We start from the raw sequence: 17,026 nt of genomic DNA, 5'->3' as shown, positions 1-17,026 counted from the left end.
CTGTTCTGGACACCTGCCCAGTGCTGTTAAAACCTGGTGTTAGTTGTAGGAAATGTTGTGGTTGGCAGGTTCTTATCCAGTTCTTAATTTAAATGATTCACATTTCCAACATGTTCGGTTCGATTTTTTAACTTCTGCAAGTTTGATGTTACCCAACCGAACATGCTTGCAGGACAATTTGGTCTGGCCTGGTGCCTTTGCATTTGAAACATCTGTCGAGGGAGTAAGACTGGGTAAGTTGAGAAAATGGAAGCAGTGTTTTGTCTTCCACTCCTCTGGCCAGGCAATGTAAGGGATTTTGGGCTGCAGCCAAAAATCAGTACTGGAGAACATTAAGCAGCGTACAGTTATCTATATTTGTAGAATTTTTTTTTAATAATTGAAGGCAAAGAAGTTTCAACATGGCCCTTAACCTGAGGATGTAACTGTAGCTCATTTTATTTAACCCATGCTTATAATCTTCCTGAACCAAGCCTTAGTTAGTATACATGACGCTGGTATTGCATTAATGCCACTGTACCCACAGAGGTAATGGTGAGACACATTGCATACACAGCGCAGTGTCCTGGGTGGTTTCCCACCGATGTTGCGGGATGTTGGTGCCACTGCGAGTGTGGTCTTCAAACTCAGCCTCCCTCCATTGCTCGGCCCAATGGAGCTATGCTACTGTTAAGGCAAAAGTAGGAAAGTACTTTTCACGGGAGGGAAGAATTTAGGCAAGATTTCAGCAAGATGACAATGAAATGTGTGATAAGGAAAGACAGGAGTAATACCTGGCATCAGTGTAACCTAGGTACAGTCGTTGTCTCTTTGGCTTTGCATAAGATTCCTCAGGTTGGCTGGCAGAGGCCGCTGACAAGCAGGTACACAATAGCTAAAGAGGTCTCATCTTCATAAAACGCCTTTAAATGAAGGATTGCAGAGGTGTGATGGCAAACGTTCATGTGATGCCACTGTAAGTATGGAAAAGCAGTTCTTTATGTCATAACAGAAGAGAGGCTAATCTAGTGTTGAAAGGTAACCAGTTAGGACACAGTCTAAAATTTAAAGAAGAAATATTCTGATTTCAGACAGGATGGCTGGGCTTTAAACCAGAAGCATCTATGATGGCAGTTTCAAAGAGCGTAGGGAAAATTTGGGTTGCATTTCAATTTCTATCGTCTTCACCACACGAGGGAAGAGGAAGTTAATCTACGAATCTGACATGCTTTCATTTGTTGTTTTACTGATCTTTGACAAAGACACCTTGATGCATGTGCTAATAATCCTCCGTGATGATCATTATTTCACTTAAACTTCTTTTAACAATGTGTTTTGGCTCCTTAGGTAAGTGCTGTTTATTTTCTTTGCTTTGTTTATAGTCACCTGTAATTCTTGAGCTCGATTTAAAAAAACTTCTCACAGTATATCCACCCTAAATGGACTTGTGTGAGAGACAAGGAGAATGTTAACTATATTTTCATAATGCTGAAATCAGAATTAAAACGTGCGGGGAATCAAAAAGCATTTTCACAAAGAGATTGTTGTAGAAAAACTGTAGAGGAACAAATTGTACATTTCGACACCCCAAATGACGCCAGCTTAATACAAGCAGCTTTTTTCTTAGACCTTCAGAATTGAATATTTGTGACAAACACTGAATGTAGAATTTTAAAATGTTAAGGAGGTTTTGTTCTAGATCACGTAGGTACTGAAATACAAAGCAGATAAGGTTTCCCGTTTCTTATTCAACACAAATCGCACTGGATAACACTGAAGGTGTTCAGTATAAATTAAAAAATGGAATGAAAGAGAGGGAGAGATTAAGAGATTAAACAAGGGCAAAAGGATTTTTTCAGTGATTTTTTCTGAAAGACAGTAAAGTCACAAGATGGAAATGTAGCACAGCCTATAGCACAACTGTATTTTAAATGACAAACCAAATGAACGGAAAAACTGAAATTAGTGATCAGTTCTTTGACACTCGACAGCTTCTAAATTGTTATGTACACACTACATCAATTCCTTCCTTTATTTTTTCTGCTGTTCATATTACCTCTATACTGTCCATATTGTTCCCTGCAAGTTGTTGAGTGCTGCATTATGGAAAAAATAGAGGTGCCTAACTCCTTTAGATATGATGAATAATATGTGGCTTTTTCTAAGGGCAAAGGAAAAAAGTTTGTTTGCATAATTCTGATAAAAGTTATCAGATGCTATTTTTAGGACCAGATAGGGACAAAATCATCCTATTACTTATACAATAGTGTGAAATGTGCCCGCGTTACAAACAGGATAAAATCTGGAAGAAAATCATGCTGTTTACTCTCATTATGAGTAGTTCTTCATTTTAGTAGTACAAATGCTAGAAAAAAGGAAATGATAATTCTTCATGCAGCGTAGGAAACTAATGGTCTCAGCAGTAAACTACTCATGGTCTCATGCTATAAACTACTTGTTGTTAGCAAAAACTTAATGAAAGAAGTTTAAACAAAACTAAAGAACCCACCTCAAAACCGTTGTACTTTTGTCACTAATTAGAAGCGGTGCAGGACAAGAACTCCTACATGGTGACAAAAAGGATTTTTTCTTTCATCTTGATGAGTCTTTCGCTGTTCACTGATGAATCATTCTGAATGACTCCTTTTGGTCATTCTTTATCTGGCAGATGAAGTGTTTAATATGCTTCAGATTCAACCTCTATTATAAAAGCTTTTTGTTGAAAATAAAAAATAAGTATATCGGTGAATACACAGAAAAATCTTCATTTATTGCACAATGATGGAGGGCTTTAACACACCAGATTAAAAGTTTCCTTTAGCCAGAAAGCAATTGCCGTTGTTCAAGGGAGAACTGGGTAGTAACTAACCTTAAAAATAAATCCTATAATGATTTTACAGTATTAACATTAATTTAAATACCGTGATCATAGACATTACAGCTGTAATGTCATCTCTTTGCTGCTTTAACTTTTAAATCTATGTGTATTTCTCCACTAGCTACAGATCCCAATAAGATAACAGTCAGCCAAAGTCCAACGGAAATACACATATCAATTGGAGACTGCGCTGAAATCGCCTGTATTTGGGAAAAACCTGTTGTGAGGTATAGGCTAAGCTGGTATCTTGTTAATGAAGAGAACATCACCAAAACTATATCATCAAAACTTTTCTACGTATCCAACGTCACCCATGAAAGCAAGGATGTGCTAGTGATAAAATCTGCCAATGTAAATGACACTGGATTTTACTACTGTGAGATCATTATTGAAATACCTTTCTGTAAGAAAATACGTGGAAATGGGACAACAGTGACTGTTGAAGGTAGAGGTAAGCTGGCAAGAACATATGCATGCCATTTAGCTTGTCATCATAAAGATTCTTCAGTTTGAACTATTTTATACATTTCCTCCCTCTCCCACATCCCTCCCTCAATGCTGTGGATCTCGGGATGAATGAGACCAACACAGCGAGGACCTGAAGGGCTCTTAATGACAATTGACTTAAGCTCTCTGCCTTAATACCCCAGTGTAGTGTTTGTTTTCTTCTATAAGGGTTTGCTGATAGGAATCATGAGTTCAGGGTTACAAAAAAGCTACGCATCAGCTGTGTGTTGCACAAAAGGTCCAAACACAATTCCTTCTCAGACGGGATTTGGTAGGCGAGATGTGAGACAGCGATGAATCTGCCTTGTGGTAAGGAGTGGCTGAAACATGGTTATGCCGTTCAGTAATATTTTATTAACTGTTTAACCATTTTAGCTTTTTATTACAAGTTCTTAATAAAAAGTGGGAGATAAATCAATACGGAAGATAGAGCAGTATGGGCACTATATTCATACGGATTTGTGTCCATAAAATTGTTGTGACAAAATGTTTTATATAGGCTATGTCTCCTTATTTTTTTATAGTCATATGCTAACTTTTACAGGGGAGCCGTTTAAGGTCCCAATTCTGATTTAAGCACTGAAAAGAATTAATACAATGAGTATTCAAACACAATTAAATTTTTCAGCAATAGGAGTGAGGTACCTTAAATTACAGAAAGAATGCGACATACCTAGAAAACAATTTACCTCACTTCTGTTGCACAGCTGTCTCAAGATACTATGCATCATTTCTTGAAGCTGCTGATCTCCACCTCTCTCTTTCTACCTCTCTACGGTAGAGAATGACTAGGGGACCAGCTCTGACTAGACCTTTAACATTAGCAAACATCACTTGTATATCGACTGGTCAAGTCATGGGAAGTGACCTTTCTGTTCTTCCAAAACAGCCCACTTTTGGAAACTATTTTATACTATTGGCCAACTGGTAGTCCAAAGGGAGGCACAAAAATTATCAAAGATTTACTAAACATCAGTGGCAGAGAATGAATGAAGTAGCGTTCAAAATGGTGGGAAATGAATGTAAAAGGCTGTTAAAGAGTTAAAATAACTCATTTTAGGAGCTCTTACTTGGTCAAGCAGTAATAGCCTTAAAGTACGAGCAGAAAAGACTCACATTAGACACTGGGCGGGGGGGAATCGTCAAACTGCAGGAGCTATAGGAGGGATTGATGTTACTGTTCATCAGGCATGCATCCCTCAGGAATGGCAAAGTACAGATGACCTTGCACTTGGGTGGGGGGATGGACTGATTCACTCCTGAAGTCACTTTTAATTTTTAATTTAATTTTTTTTTTGCTATGGTGTTGTATTGTATCTTTCAATAGTACATAACTTTACTTAAAATACATAATTGCAGCAGCTCACTCATTTCAAGAGAGAGATTTGGCAATATGGACGATCATTCCTTTCTTAGCAGCAGTGGGAATCTTGTATCTTTGCTACAAAAAGAAACAGCACTCAAAACCTTCTGGTGAGTGACAGTATTTCCATTAACTCATACTCTCTAAGTTAGATGTTTGTTTTGAGATGGCTGCACAGGTGCACTTAAGAGGCATCACTAACATGAATTTCAATGTATAACTTTTTCTCACTGGGTCCTGATCTGCTGGGGACACCTCAAACTGAGAGGAGGGATCAGAGGCGCAGCTTGTAGTTCAAGTGAGCGTTCTTGCAGCCTCTTGTCTCCATTATTTATCTTTCCAGGGAGAGCGATCACTTTGATGATCTTGACCTGGCTAGGGCATTGAAGGATATCAATTCTGATAATTTTGTAGCAGACTGAAAAAGTGAGGAGCCACAGCTTAGCCCTGCATCATAATCTTACTCCTGGTAGTGACACCTGGATGTGACATCTGAAAGACCCAGCCTTGGGGACATTGTTCTGAGCTATGGTTTTTAAGCTGTGAATTTTTAAAACTCGTTATTAATTTTTGGGTTTTTGCAAAATCCTGAAATGAAGGATGGAAGAAGTCACAAGAGAAAACAGTGAATGGTGAGGGTACAGGACCCTTAGAAATGTAGGCCATCTGCGGGCAGTGGGTACAGATCAGTGACATACAACCTAAGGCAGCCTCTGAAGTAGCTGTAGCATGAGTATTATGGTTGCAGTGTGACGCTTAGTCAGCTTGTGAGCTGTCGGGATATAGGTGGAATATTTATGACTTGAGATGCAATTCAATTTGCAGATTAAAAAAGCAGGGGGAGGGGATTTAGACAAGTGAAGTCCCTAAGCTTATATTTTGGTCACTAGAGTTGGCAGGGGCAACTGTATGAACTTGACCCGTTGTGGGTGTCTACTTAAGGGTGAGCTGATCAGTTCTCTTGATCAGTTTTCATGGCACAAGCTCCACTGATCTGCTCTCCATCACATAAGGGGTGTCCAGAAACCTCAAGGCAGTTGATTTCATCTGCAAGCTGAATACCACTCTAGCGTTGGTCATCAAGACTGGCCACACAAGGGCTCTGCACTCTTAATTTCAGAGCTTCGTAGAGCTCTGGTAGAGCACCGGTGTCACTCTGGAAATGGGCAGTAAGCAAGCAGTGACTGTAACTTGGTTTTTGCTAAGGTTCTGCACAACTTCCTGCACCAGCGGGAAGGCATCAGGAGGACCAGATGCTTGAAGTTGCAGAACTTTGTGGGAGAGATGAATCCAACAGCAAAGCAGCTGAGGAAAACTCATCGTGTAATTCTGTTGAATGGGTAAGTAAGTGGTTTATAAAAAGACTCTTGCTATGAGAGAAGGACTTTCAAAATGAGGCACTGGGGAGTGCACTGAACAGAAAGCACACAAGAAAGCTGCTGTTCCTAGAATGACATCTTACTACACATGAAAAAGATTTAAAGCAAAAAAAATAAAAGTTTTTATGCAAGAGACAGCAATCAGAAATAAGAAAAGAGAAATTTCTGTAGTAGGAAAGTATTGGATTCTGTTGTCATATGACAGTCTAAAATTGCCTGGAGAAGAGGGCAGCAAAAAGTGGAGAATATCAATATAGAGACTGAGTGAAAGAAGTGTAGAAGTAGTAAAAAATGGCAGTAAAGCCCCTTTGCGTATAATTGTATACTGAGCTCAAGAGGCTTGGACCAGCTTCAGCTTGTGGGGCCATTAGATCAGGCAGCACTTGCTGAGAGCAGGTAGCAGATTTCAGGCGAGCTCCTTTTTCCAGGCAGTTATTCATCTTTTAATTACATTAAAGCACAAAGCAGGCACGGCAAAGAAGCCCTAATTTAACTCTTGCATAGGCAGGCACAACTTTCATTACAATCATCTGGAAGACTTGGACAAGCCACACAGAGGTGATGTAAAATGTTACAACCGCAGTTATTGAGCTTACAGATTTCTGAATTCTCCTGTTAGAGAACCTGGCTTCAGTCTTGATTTGGCCATATCGGTATTGAAATCATGGCGAGAGAGAATATCAGGATGCAGGTAGTAAAACAGTAATATCTATCATTTATTGTGCAATAGTCATCATTCTGAAAAAAGAAAATGTATAGCTGAGAAAACTCATTCCCACATAATATGTAGATTCCCACTGAAGTTAAGAGACTTTCTTTTACAGGAGATATCATAGTAGAAAGTTTAAAAAATACAGGGCGTGAGATGGTCTGGTCATAGTAATAAAATATTCTAATTACTAGCTATAAATAGATAACTCTTCTACTTGTTAATATTTAATGAAGACATAATAAAACAAGGTTGAGAATGCGAAAGCGAGCATCAGAGATGGTGCAGAGTGAAGAGTTCATTAGTAGCCATTAACCACTCAGGGTTTGTGTAGACAAGAAGACTCATCCAGAGGATGTGTGAACACAACTGTAAGAGGCCTTTTGCTGTTGCTTTATAATTTAGCAGCTGTTAGCCGCAGTGACGTGTCATGATATAGGTCTGGTGTTTTCTTGCATGTAACAGACCTTTTTGCTATTTTAATGAAAGCAGAAAGAGTGATTTCATAGTGGTATCATTTTCAATGTTAAAGCATAATTGAATCTTATAAATCATTCAAGAGATCCAGTAGATTAGTAAAGCCACTACATACGATGTGCATCGACACTATATTTCAAACAAATTAAGCCAGTAGTGATGAGCAAATATTACGGTGTCTCTGGAGCTGCACTCATTGCCTTTCAATTGTGTTGCAGAACATGATCAGTGTGATTTTTTTTTTTTCTGTTTGTGCAAAAGTAAGTCTCTAAAAAGTTCACACTAGTTTTTTACATTGCTTATACTTTTCTGTTTAAGCGTGGAAATTTGCTGTACATTCTGGGTAGGTTTGGGCACCATTTCCAGAACAGCAAACGTGAAGGTTCTGTACGCCTCTGTAGGGCTATTTAGAGTCTCCAATTTATGTCATCTTTTTTTCCAATTCTTGGGGTTGTGAAGGCAGCAGTCTGGTATTGCAGAACTTGAACCAAGGCACGGATTTTATTCTCACCTGTATCACATGCCGTAACACGCTGAGCAATTAGGTTAGGTGACAACACATAGCTCCAAGTATCTAAGTTAGCTTAACCTGAGAGTGAACATCCCCGTGACAAAGCTGGCCGCTGTAGTTGTGCTTTTACTGTGTAGCACTTGCCTCTGTCTCTCTGGAGACTCATCCTGTCTTTCCTGAGCTGAGACACTCCGGGGGTGTTTCCCAGGCAGTTCTGCCAGCTGCAGGGGAATTTGGCCCTTGAGGAAATTCTTGGAGCTGTTGATGACTTTTTTCATTGCTAAGTTCTGCAGGTTCCAGCCCCAATCTAAGCACTGCTGTAGCATTAATGCAAACTTCCAGCTCATGGAACCACACAGAAAGCACACTCCGGGGGGGCTCTGGTTGTGCAAAAATGCACAGAAGCATGATGCAGATCAGTTGGCCGTACCTACCACGCTTCCTGTTTGACATTCGGCCAGCAGGTACTTCTCTCTGTTCTGAACATCGTTTAGAACCTCATTTACGCTGGAACCTGACAACTTTGGTATTCTAAATAAGTACTTTGCAAGCCTGCTATCTAATTAACAAAGGTAATTGAATCCAAACATAGGAAGACTTTGCCTTTCAATGTTACTACTGAGACACTCTTTCCCTCTGAAATGATAACTCCCGTTATTATGGCCCGTGTTTTTCTCTGTTCCCTCAGGCTGTGCTAGATGCTGTGTCTTGGGTAAAAGTTCATTTTAAATAGACTTTATAGGTAAACATTGTTTTGACTGGAGTTTTCTTTGCTTTTTAAGGCTGTTTCTACACTTTATGAACCCTGTGATTATTTTTACAATGAATCAAGAGGAAAAGATGACAAATCCACTTGACTCTTGTATCCAACGCAGCAGATGAGCAAATCCCACAAACTAGGGCAGCTGAAAAAGCCTAGAACAAGAGTGAGACAAGGATCCGCCATCTACTTTGACTTTCAGAACTAAAAGGACAATGTCATAAACAAATAACTATGAAACTGAAAACAATATGAAAACAAATTTGCTGCTGAAGGATGGATTAAATGAGTTTCCTGTCAGAAGTATGTCAGTGGGACAGTACACAAGAAAAAAGGCTGGTTCCAAGCAGTCTCTGAATGTTTTGTCACTAACAAAACACTGTAAGGAGTCTGTGAATTTGGAGGGTATGTCATTTTAGAAGACTGTCTTCAACTCTTACCCTGTGTCCAGAAATAACAAAGGATGTATTATCATACTTGGAAAAATCTTCTGGATTGAACATTCTCCAACAAAAACATTACTTTGGGCAGCCCATGTATAAATAGCGGAAGATACAGAAAAAATGCACATGGTGGTAATCATTTGACCGAATAGACAGCAGTGCACGTAGGACGGAGTCTGATCTCTGCAACTGTTATCCGTGCTGACCATGTCATAGCAAGAGTGGTATGTCAGAAAGGATTACATTCCTGTGGAAAGGGACTGTTAGTGTTAATTGATGCACACAGTATGAAAAGTCTTCCAGAGAAGGTAGTCACCTACACACAATGAAATACTAGGTTTAAATGAAGCTATATATAATATTATTATGTATAATTATTGTCTAACTGGAGGGATGTGTGCTTGGAGGAGATGGGAGTGTTAACACTTGTTCCACTTTTGCCAGTTCTAAAACTTTAAATAAATCACTGAAGAAATAAATCAAAACTGAAAATGTAAGTAAAACCTGGCTTCCAAGGTCTGAACAGAGGTAAAGAGTATTGACAGCAAAGCTAATGGCAGTTGTCCAAGGACTGCTGAATACTAAGAGCAGATACCTGAAATGTGAATGTATTTATGCACCAGAGTTATTTCATCCTCTGTTTTTTCAGAGCTTAAAAGCTTTTGCTCCAGCAAAGCAGGGAGAAACGACTTCACTGCTTAAGAAGTGTGTTACGGCTTGTACCCGGGCAGTGCCATAGATGCAGACTAAAGCACAGCAATTTAAGAGCAAGGCTGGCACAATGTGTTCTAAAGCCTCATATGTGTTCTGCTGTGCTTTTCATGTCTCATCAATGTACTTGGCTTAATCATAGCCCTACAAACGAGGCTCCCTCTCTGTTTCTGTCACACTCATGATGCTGGTTTGGAGAGCTAGTATAGTCAACTTGAGACTACAGCCCTGAACCAGTGCACAATCATCCAAGGAGTTGCAGCTTAATTAACCTACCTAGCACTTAGGCTGGTTATTTTAGCAACCGGGTACAGATTATTTCAGTCTGACTTGAACCACACTTTCTTTCCAAGCCCTGGGTTGGGGCTCTTTCTTCTCATAGTACCTGTGGAAGAAGAGTATGCAGCAGGTATTCGTGGCTCCATTACACCAAGGATTCTCGGTAGCAGGCAGGATGATGAGGAGCCCCAACCAGCAAAATAGTCGTGTTTGTGTGTGATGCTATGACTAATGTTCTTGCGCCTTGTCCTGTTTTCAGCTAGGATAAAGTTAATTTTCTTCCAAGTAGCTGGTATAATGCTGTGGTTTGATTTCATATGAGAATAATGTTGATAACACACTGATGTTTCAGTTGTTGCTAAGTAGTGCTTACACTAAGTCAAGGGGTTTTCAGCTCCTCGTGCCCTGCCAGGGAGAAGGCTGGAGGTGCACAAGAAGTTGGAAGGAGGCACAGCCAGGATAGCTGACCCAAGCTGGCCAAAGGGCTGGCCAAAGGGATGTTCCATACCAAATGATGTCACGCTCAGCATGTAAAGTGGGGAGAGTTGGCCGGGGGGGTCGGTGATTGCTGCTCAGTGACTGACTGGGCATCGGTTGGCGGGTGGTGAGCAGTCGTCTTTCATTTGCATCACTTGTTTTTCTTGGGTTTTATTTCTCTCTCTTTTTGTTATTATCCTTTTCATTACAATTTTTTTTTTAATTAGCAGCAGCAGTAGTATTAGTAGTTCAATTATTAAATTGTTCTTATCTCAACCCACGAGTTTTCTTACTTTCATTCCCACTGGGGTGGGAGGGTGGAGTGAGTGAGTGGCTGGCTGGTACTTAGTTGCCGGCTAGGTTAAACCACAGTCCTGATAACGGTGCTGTCAGAACAGCGATGACGTTAACTTGGTTGACTAAAATTTGTTTGAAATCTGTTTTTATCTAAAGTGGTTTCTCTGTGCTGCTGACATCAAGAACCACTGCAAAACTGCCACTATTCACAAAAACTCAACAGCTACAGCCCAGGCTTAAACTGACTTAAGGGCATCTTCATTCGACTAGTTAAGGACACTCTCAGTTTAAAACCACTCCTCCATTAGGCAGGTGCAACTCTGGATATAGACTAAATCTATAGAGAAAGTCCGATCTATGCAAACAGGAAGGGTTTTGTTTGAATTGTAATTCTTGCCTAGTTTCTAGCATCGCTTGGGAAATAAAAGTGGAAATCAATATTTTATCTGAGCTAAAAATATTTTTACCTGCTTCTCTATTAAAGATTGTGGTCTTCAAATAGATCCCAAATTTAAGTAAAAATACCACCCCAGGGGAAATTGAAGTGTGTCATGGGGTCCACAGGGTCCATGTTTCCACTAACGTAAAGAGGATGCTATGTTGGTTCTATTCTGCCTTGATGAACCCAAACACAATTTTGTGCGCTGCATCTATTTCACCATCAGATTCCAAATCAAGATATATTGCTTTATCCTCTATAAATAACAGCAAAAATAAACCAGAGAGTAAATCTATAAGAAGATTAGAATTTATTTTTGCCATCATGCTTGTCTTGGGTAGTTACAACAAGGATGGCTGTAAAGGGTTTTTATCATTATTTCTTTTAACAAGTGGTCTTGTCTCAGTATTTTGTAAACAGGAAACCACAAATACAATTGACAAACGAATACGCAGATCAAAAGAGAGTTAACCAATTTCTCTGACTAAGAGAAAGGACAGCTGATAATGTATAAATGCTTTTCATTTTCTACAAAATATGAAATACTGAGATGGGAGGAAACATTTTGATGAGCTACTACATTCTAGTAACAAGGCTTTGGCTAGGTTGCTGTGGTCTGGTGCTGGCGCTGGTGGATTTTGTTGGTCGATAGGATGTGGCAACAATTAACTCCTTGTCCTTTTCTCCAGAGCAGAGCCAGCTGGCAGGACCCAGCAACATCTTATGCAGCCAGAGCTGCTCCTATCAAAGTTACTTCATAACTTTGTCTTGGGAAATATTCAACTCCACAGAGGCAGAGGAGTATAAAAAGAGTAAGGCAGAGAGGGAATTAGTGTTTAGCATCATTAGCGGACTACAGACAGACAGAGGTTAGAGACAGAACTAAACAACATCAGAGTTCAAAATAATAACAAGGAATTGGGTCTGTCAGGTACATCTGCTTGGAATTGCTCCATGTTCTGTTACCCGCTGATGGGCTTGTCTTGTCCAAAAGCTGCATACGGGCTCCATGAGCCAGGAATGCTGTGTCTGTACATCGTCTGGCATCACAGGATTGCAGTCCACGGTCGGTGCTTCTGAAGCTGCTGTGGAAATAAATCATGAAAGCAAGTAATGGGTGTTGCTCCTTTTTTTACTTCAAGCTTTTAATTCTGAAAGAGGAAAACCAAGATAAACATCTCTACTGAAAACAGCAGGAAAAGGTCAGGTATTAAGGTGACACACGCTCCAAAAATACCAGTGGGCTGATTGGGTTTGCTCAGATAGAATAATTCTCCTTTCTCAGTCTAGCAGCTGTACGATATTAAACATGATTTGTCCTTTTAAGTTTCTTTTTAAATACAGACTAAGCTTAACCTAAAGACTCTAGGTGTCATCTAAACACGGACTGCTATTGAGCAAGAGAGGAAATGGAAAGAGTAGCTACCATTTCATTCAAGCTCTGCAGGGAAAAAATGAGCTGATAGTCTCTGGGTAGAAAGAAAAACAACTGGTTTCTCACCTCGCCTTCAGACCTGTGGTGCGGTAGCAAACTTTTGTGAGCGGTGGGCCTGGGTGCTGAGCATGAGAACCTCAGACACAGGCCGGTTCCAAGACACCATAACCACCAGTTGTCACACCAATGGCTACTCTATTAAATACACCCAGTAGGTAGTCCATCTAGATAGATTTAAACACATTTAAAAGATAAATTGTGGCCAAAGTAATGCAACTCCTATATTTATATGCATGACCACATTTCCTGAACACAGTCAAGCACCCTCTGGCTTTAGGTAAGGGTCCGTTCATGGGTGGGATCCCCCCTCCAAGTCAAGGACTCTCCCAGTTTTGTGAGGTCCGTTTCTTATTTCCCTGTTTGTTGAAGGTCGTCTCTTTTTTTGATAAGCGAAACCTGAAGTTAAATTGTCTGTTACAGAAGCATGCTCTGGTTCCCATTTCCCACCCTGCCTCACGGTATTTCTGAGCTCGGCGTGCTCATTTGCTGCCCCGTCAACAATGACAGAACGACGTTGGTGTTTGCCTTCTAAAAAAGCCCTGTTTGTTTTTATCAGTTGCGCTACGCCCCATGATTACTTTCTGGAAACCAAAAGCAGCCAGGTCTGTGAAAAATGTGTGCCTGGGGAACTGCCACTCGATCAAATTGCTTTGTAAATCTTCCTGACAGTGTATGTGGATGTCACCTCACCTTACACGCAGTTCTGTGATAGCAGGTCAGCCCTTCTTGTTTCTTCAATGTACACATAAATTATTATTTTAAAATGCAAAAAAAAAAAAATTTTATGGGAGATGCAAAGGTTTTTTCTTGATGTGCTGCCTGCATGGACACTTGAAAGAGGCAACTTTCTCTTAGGGATTCCTTTCCTCTAACAAAATGTTTTTGTACAATAGAGGAAAAAGAGCATTGCTTCGTTCACAAGACCTTAACATGGCTAAAATATTCCTTCGTGCATACAAAAGTCTTTTGAAAGCTTTCTTGGAATTCGCTCAGTCATTCCTGTGTGTCTTTACCTCTCTCTAACAAGTAGAAACTTCCTTTAAAAAGTTCACTCAGTCTGTTTTAAAGTTTACAAAACATCCATCCTCTCTCACAGCTCATTTCCTGTTCTTTCTCTTTTTTCTTTTTTCTTCTTTTTCTTCTTTTTTCTTTTTTCTTTTTTCTTTTTTCTTTTTTCTTCTTTTTTTCTTATTTTTTCTTATTTGTCTTGTTTGTCTTTTTTTTTCCTGTTCCTTCTGACCATGCCATAGAACAACTTTTTACGATGGTTACCACAGGTCAGCATGACGGCCCTATGTCTGAGTAGGATTTTATGAGCATTAAGGCAGAGCAAGTGACAATTGGGCTGCCTGTGTGAGACCGGCTGAGGAATTGTGGTACATGACTAAAGCACGTGAGTGAACAATATTCGGTTCCCTTTAGGGTGTGACCTCTCTTTCTGTCATTACAATAAAAACCAAAAGTAGTCTTGGAAGCCTTAATATCATGACCCTTAAAAACTGAACTATAAAAAACCCCTGTAAAGAATAGCATCCAGGAAATTATTCAATCAAGGATTGAAAACTAGACAGAAGTATTTACACTGTAAATATTAATTTATTGGCTGTAATATATTCATTGATTTTACATCTAATATGGCTCTGTCTAGTGCACTAATAAATGTGTTTGAGTAGAGTCAATATACAATGATGAAAGTATGTTTCCCGTGGTGCAGCTTTGCCAGACGACAGCGTTATCACCCCGACTCTCACCCAGCCAGTTAGCTGACCTTCGTCTTCCCCACCTTACCTGCCTTTAAACTTCACTTAAACAGTACGTGAGCTTATTAATTGCATTTGTGAAATACCTTTTAAGGATATTTTGAGAAGTAAATTAGAATAAAATAATGAAAACTTCTGTAATTTACAGAACCTATACAGTCTCACCGAACATCACGCTGTGCTTGTGCGAACTCCTCTGCTGTCTGTGCCTCGTCAGCGCCTGTTTAGTCTGATCTTTCTAACTGTGTTCAGCAAAACAACGTAGTAATTTCATCAGTTAATCACCAGACATAAATAAATTTACCATGCATTGCGGAAATGAAATGACCTTTAAAACCTGTTAACCAGACTTAGGGCAAGTTTTCAGAAGCAGTGCAAAGGAAAACCTTGCTCCTCAGTAAATAAAGTGTGTTGATACTCTTAAGTTCAACAAACAGTCCAGCACACTGGAAAATTTGAGGAGTTTGATAATTTTGTCTCAGTGTGGAACATGCAATGCTTGTTTATGTTATCCTCTTGCTAAGAGAAAAATAAAATGCTTTTCATACTGCTGCCAAGATACAACTAAAGTAAAACAGCGAATTCGTCATTTCAGGTTGTGTTTTCTTCCTCCTGTGCTTCTTCCGTTCAGATACATAACAGATTTGTGGAAATTGTCAAAAAGTCTTTCTCATGTAATTTCCTGCACCTCTTGGAATAAGCTTTAAGGGATGATAAGCTCTAACAGAACTTTAACATTTCAGCTATCCCGTTTCAGCTGGCTGTGACACAAATGGCTCTTTAGAGTACAGCTGATAAATGTATTTATTCAGACTTTTCCAAAACAGACACTGCTGCAAAGAGCATAGGATAAAATTTATTCTCTAAGAGAAAATCAGCACAAGGTCACACAAATCCCATGTAAGCCTGAACATCTTGCCAAGTGCCATGAAATTTGAGTATATCTGAATGTTTTTTGAAAATTATGTGACAGTCCACATTTGTATCACATAAATAATTTAAACTTTTGGCCCGAGTTAGGAACAGCAAAACCTAATTCTGTATAAAGCCTCAGTAAATACTCATCCAAGTTGTTGCCTATACCACTCTTCATAGAAAGAAATCTGAAAGAAGCAAATAATGGATATTGTTTACATTAAAATAATAATATAAAATTTAAACAAGCCCACAGAAAATGGCTTATCTCACCGGCGAGCTGGACAGATGGGTTGGCATCAAAACGCTGCTTGCTCTCCTGTGTGTGCCTCCTGTTTGTAGTCTGGTTTGGTTTTGCAAACAGTTGTAATAGTCTGTGCCTTGTGCACAGAACTGCTACTTTTAATGACAAAGTGTAAGAAAATATTTAAACGATAGAAAAAGTGTGAATTGAAAAGTTTGAGCAGTACTGATGTGTGTACGCATGCATGAACTCAAATATGACACAAAGAAAAAAAAAGCCAATCAGGCAGTGCTACCATGGTGACCTTTCAGTTTTGCAGAAATTCAAGCCCTGTGGTCTATTTTGTGTTTTAGCAGTTTTGGAGCTGTCTTCTCAAAAATTGTGTGTCGCCTTTCTTTGCAGAGGAAAATGGGTCAAGAATGAGGACACCTTTTCTGCCAGGTTACGTGGCAAAGGTGTGGACATACTGACGTATCCTGCTGACTGAAGCTGATGATCTTCCCCTCTGCCTTTTTGGGGCATTTTTTTTCCTTCTTCTGTATAACTAACACTGATGTTCATGATTCAAGGTCATGAGAATGCGTGAAGCGGATGTTTTATTTTGCTGGGTTTTCCTTTAGAGGGAGGAACTGATTTTTCTTTAATGGTCATGTTTAATATTTGTGTTATACATGTCAGAAAAGGACAAAGAAAAGCTTCTGGCACTTAACACGCCAGCGACTGCTGGTGTGGGTGTATGCAAACACCAGATGATGTTCATAGCTAACGAGGGCCAGTTGTTTGGTCTCTTCTTGTTCCTTCTTCTGAAGCAGGTTTCAACATGTACTTTAATATAAAAGCTTCAAACTTTACGGAAAAGCCTTAACCACTTAATGCAAATCAGTTGCAACTATGTCATGAGGTTGAAATTGCAGGAACAAATAGTTCTCAGGAACTGTTTGAATAAAGCATCCAGCATGAGACGTTGCCATGATTTTCTGGGAAATGCAAAATCCCTTTAAGAATTTAAGGTGGAAAATTGTGGAGTTTTTTGTTTTAGAAAGGTACTGGATTTCCATGTACTTGTGATGTGTAGTCTTGCTCTGTGATGTTACGGGACAGATTTTGCCTGGGGAACAGGTGGCTATAGATGTCTAGGAGAAAGGAATTTAATTTTTTATATTTTTCTTAATTAAAAAATGGTTTTTGCTAACTTCTCTATACCATAACTTGAGTGGAAACTTACCTTCAAGCATGCAGAGGTATGTCCAAAGACATCCAAATCCAGGTTTAATTTTGGGAATCCATAGTCAGGGTCTTCTACAGAGAACACTGCATGCTGAGGTCCGGCAGCATTACTCATGCATGATGCCTTAGTTTTGATAGGTTCCCCCAAATCATTTGCTCAGAGGGTGTCCACTCTG

The 17,026-nt window shown here is 39.6% G+C and overlaps 1 protein-coding gene across 2 annotated transcripts; it reads left to right on the top strand.

The window, feature by feature from the left end:
• The first annotated feature begins 1,238 nt into the window (after window positions 1–1,238).
• On the top strand, window positions 1,239–10,667 carry LOC129205950 (uncharacterized). 2 transcript variants are annotated; one of them, XM_054824459.1, is made up of 5 exons: window positions 1,239–1,326; window positions 2,979–3,308; window positions 4,724–4,837; window positions 5,934–6,067; window positions 8,586–10,661. In XM_054824459.1, the coding sequence occupies exons 1-5, from the start codon at window positions 1,275–1,277 to the stop codon at window positions 8,658–8,660; spliced, it is 705 nt and encodes a 234-aa protein (XP_054680434.1). In that variant the 5' UTR covers window positions 1,239–1,274; the 3' UTR covers window positions 8,661–10,661. The 2 variants fall into 2 exon arrangements, with proteins under 2 accessions (XP_054680434.1, XP_054680435.1); XM_054824460.1 differs by lacking the exon at window positions 4,724–4,837 and having other exon boundaries at window positions 8,586–10,667.
• The last annotated feature ends 6,359 nt before the right edge of the window (window positions 10,668–17,026 follow it).

The sequence above is a fragment of the Grus americana genome, chromosome 4, assembly GCF_028858705.1.
Source record: "Grus americana isolate bGruAme1 chromosome 4, bGruAme1.mat, whole genome shotgun sequence".
NCBI classification, from domain to species: domain Eukaryota; kingdom Metazoa; phylum Chordata; class Aves; order Gruiformes; family Gruidae; genus Grus; species Grus americana.
This window is presented reverse-complemented; position numbering and strand designations above follow the sequence as displayed.

Coding starts and splice junctions, on each gene's coding strand:
- LOC129205950 (XM_054824459.1), top strand. CDS start 1,275: ATGATCATTATTTCACTTAAACTTCTTTTAACAATGTGTTTTGGCTCC. Junction 1,327..2,978: donor AATGTGTTTTGGCTCCTTAG/GTAAGTGCTGTT, acceptor TTTCTCCACTAG/CTACAGATCCCAATAAGATA. Junction 3,309..4,723: donor AGTGACTGTTGAAGGTAGAG/GTAAGCTGGCAA, acceptor ACATAATTGCAG/CAGCTCACTCATTTCAAGAG.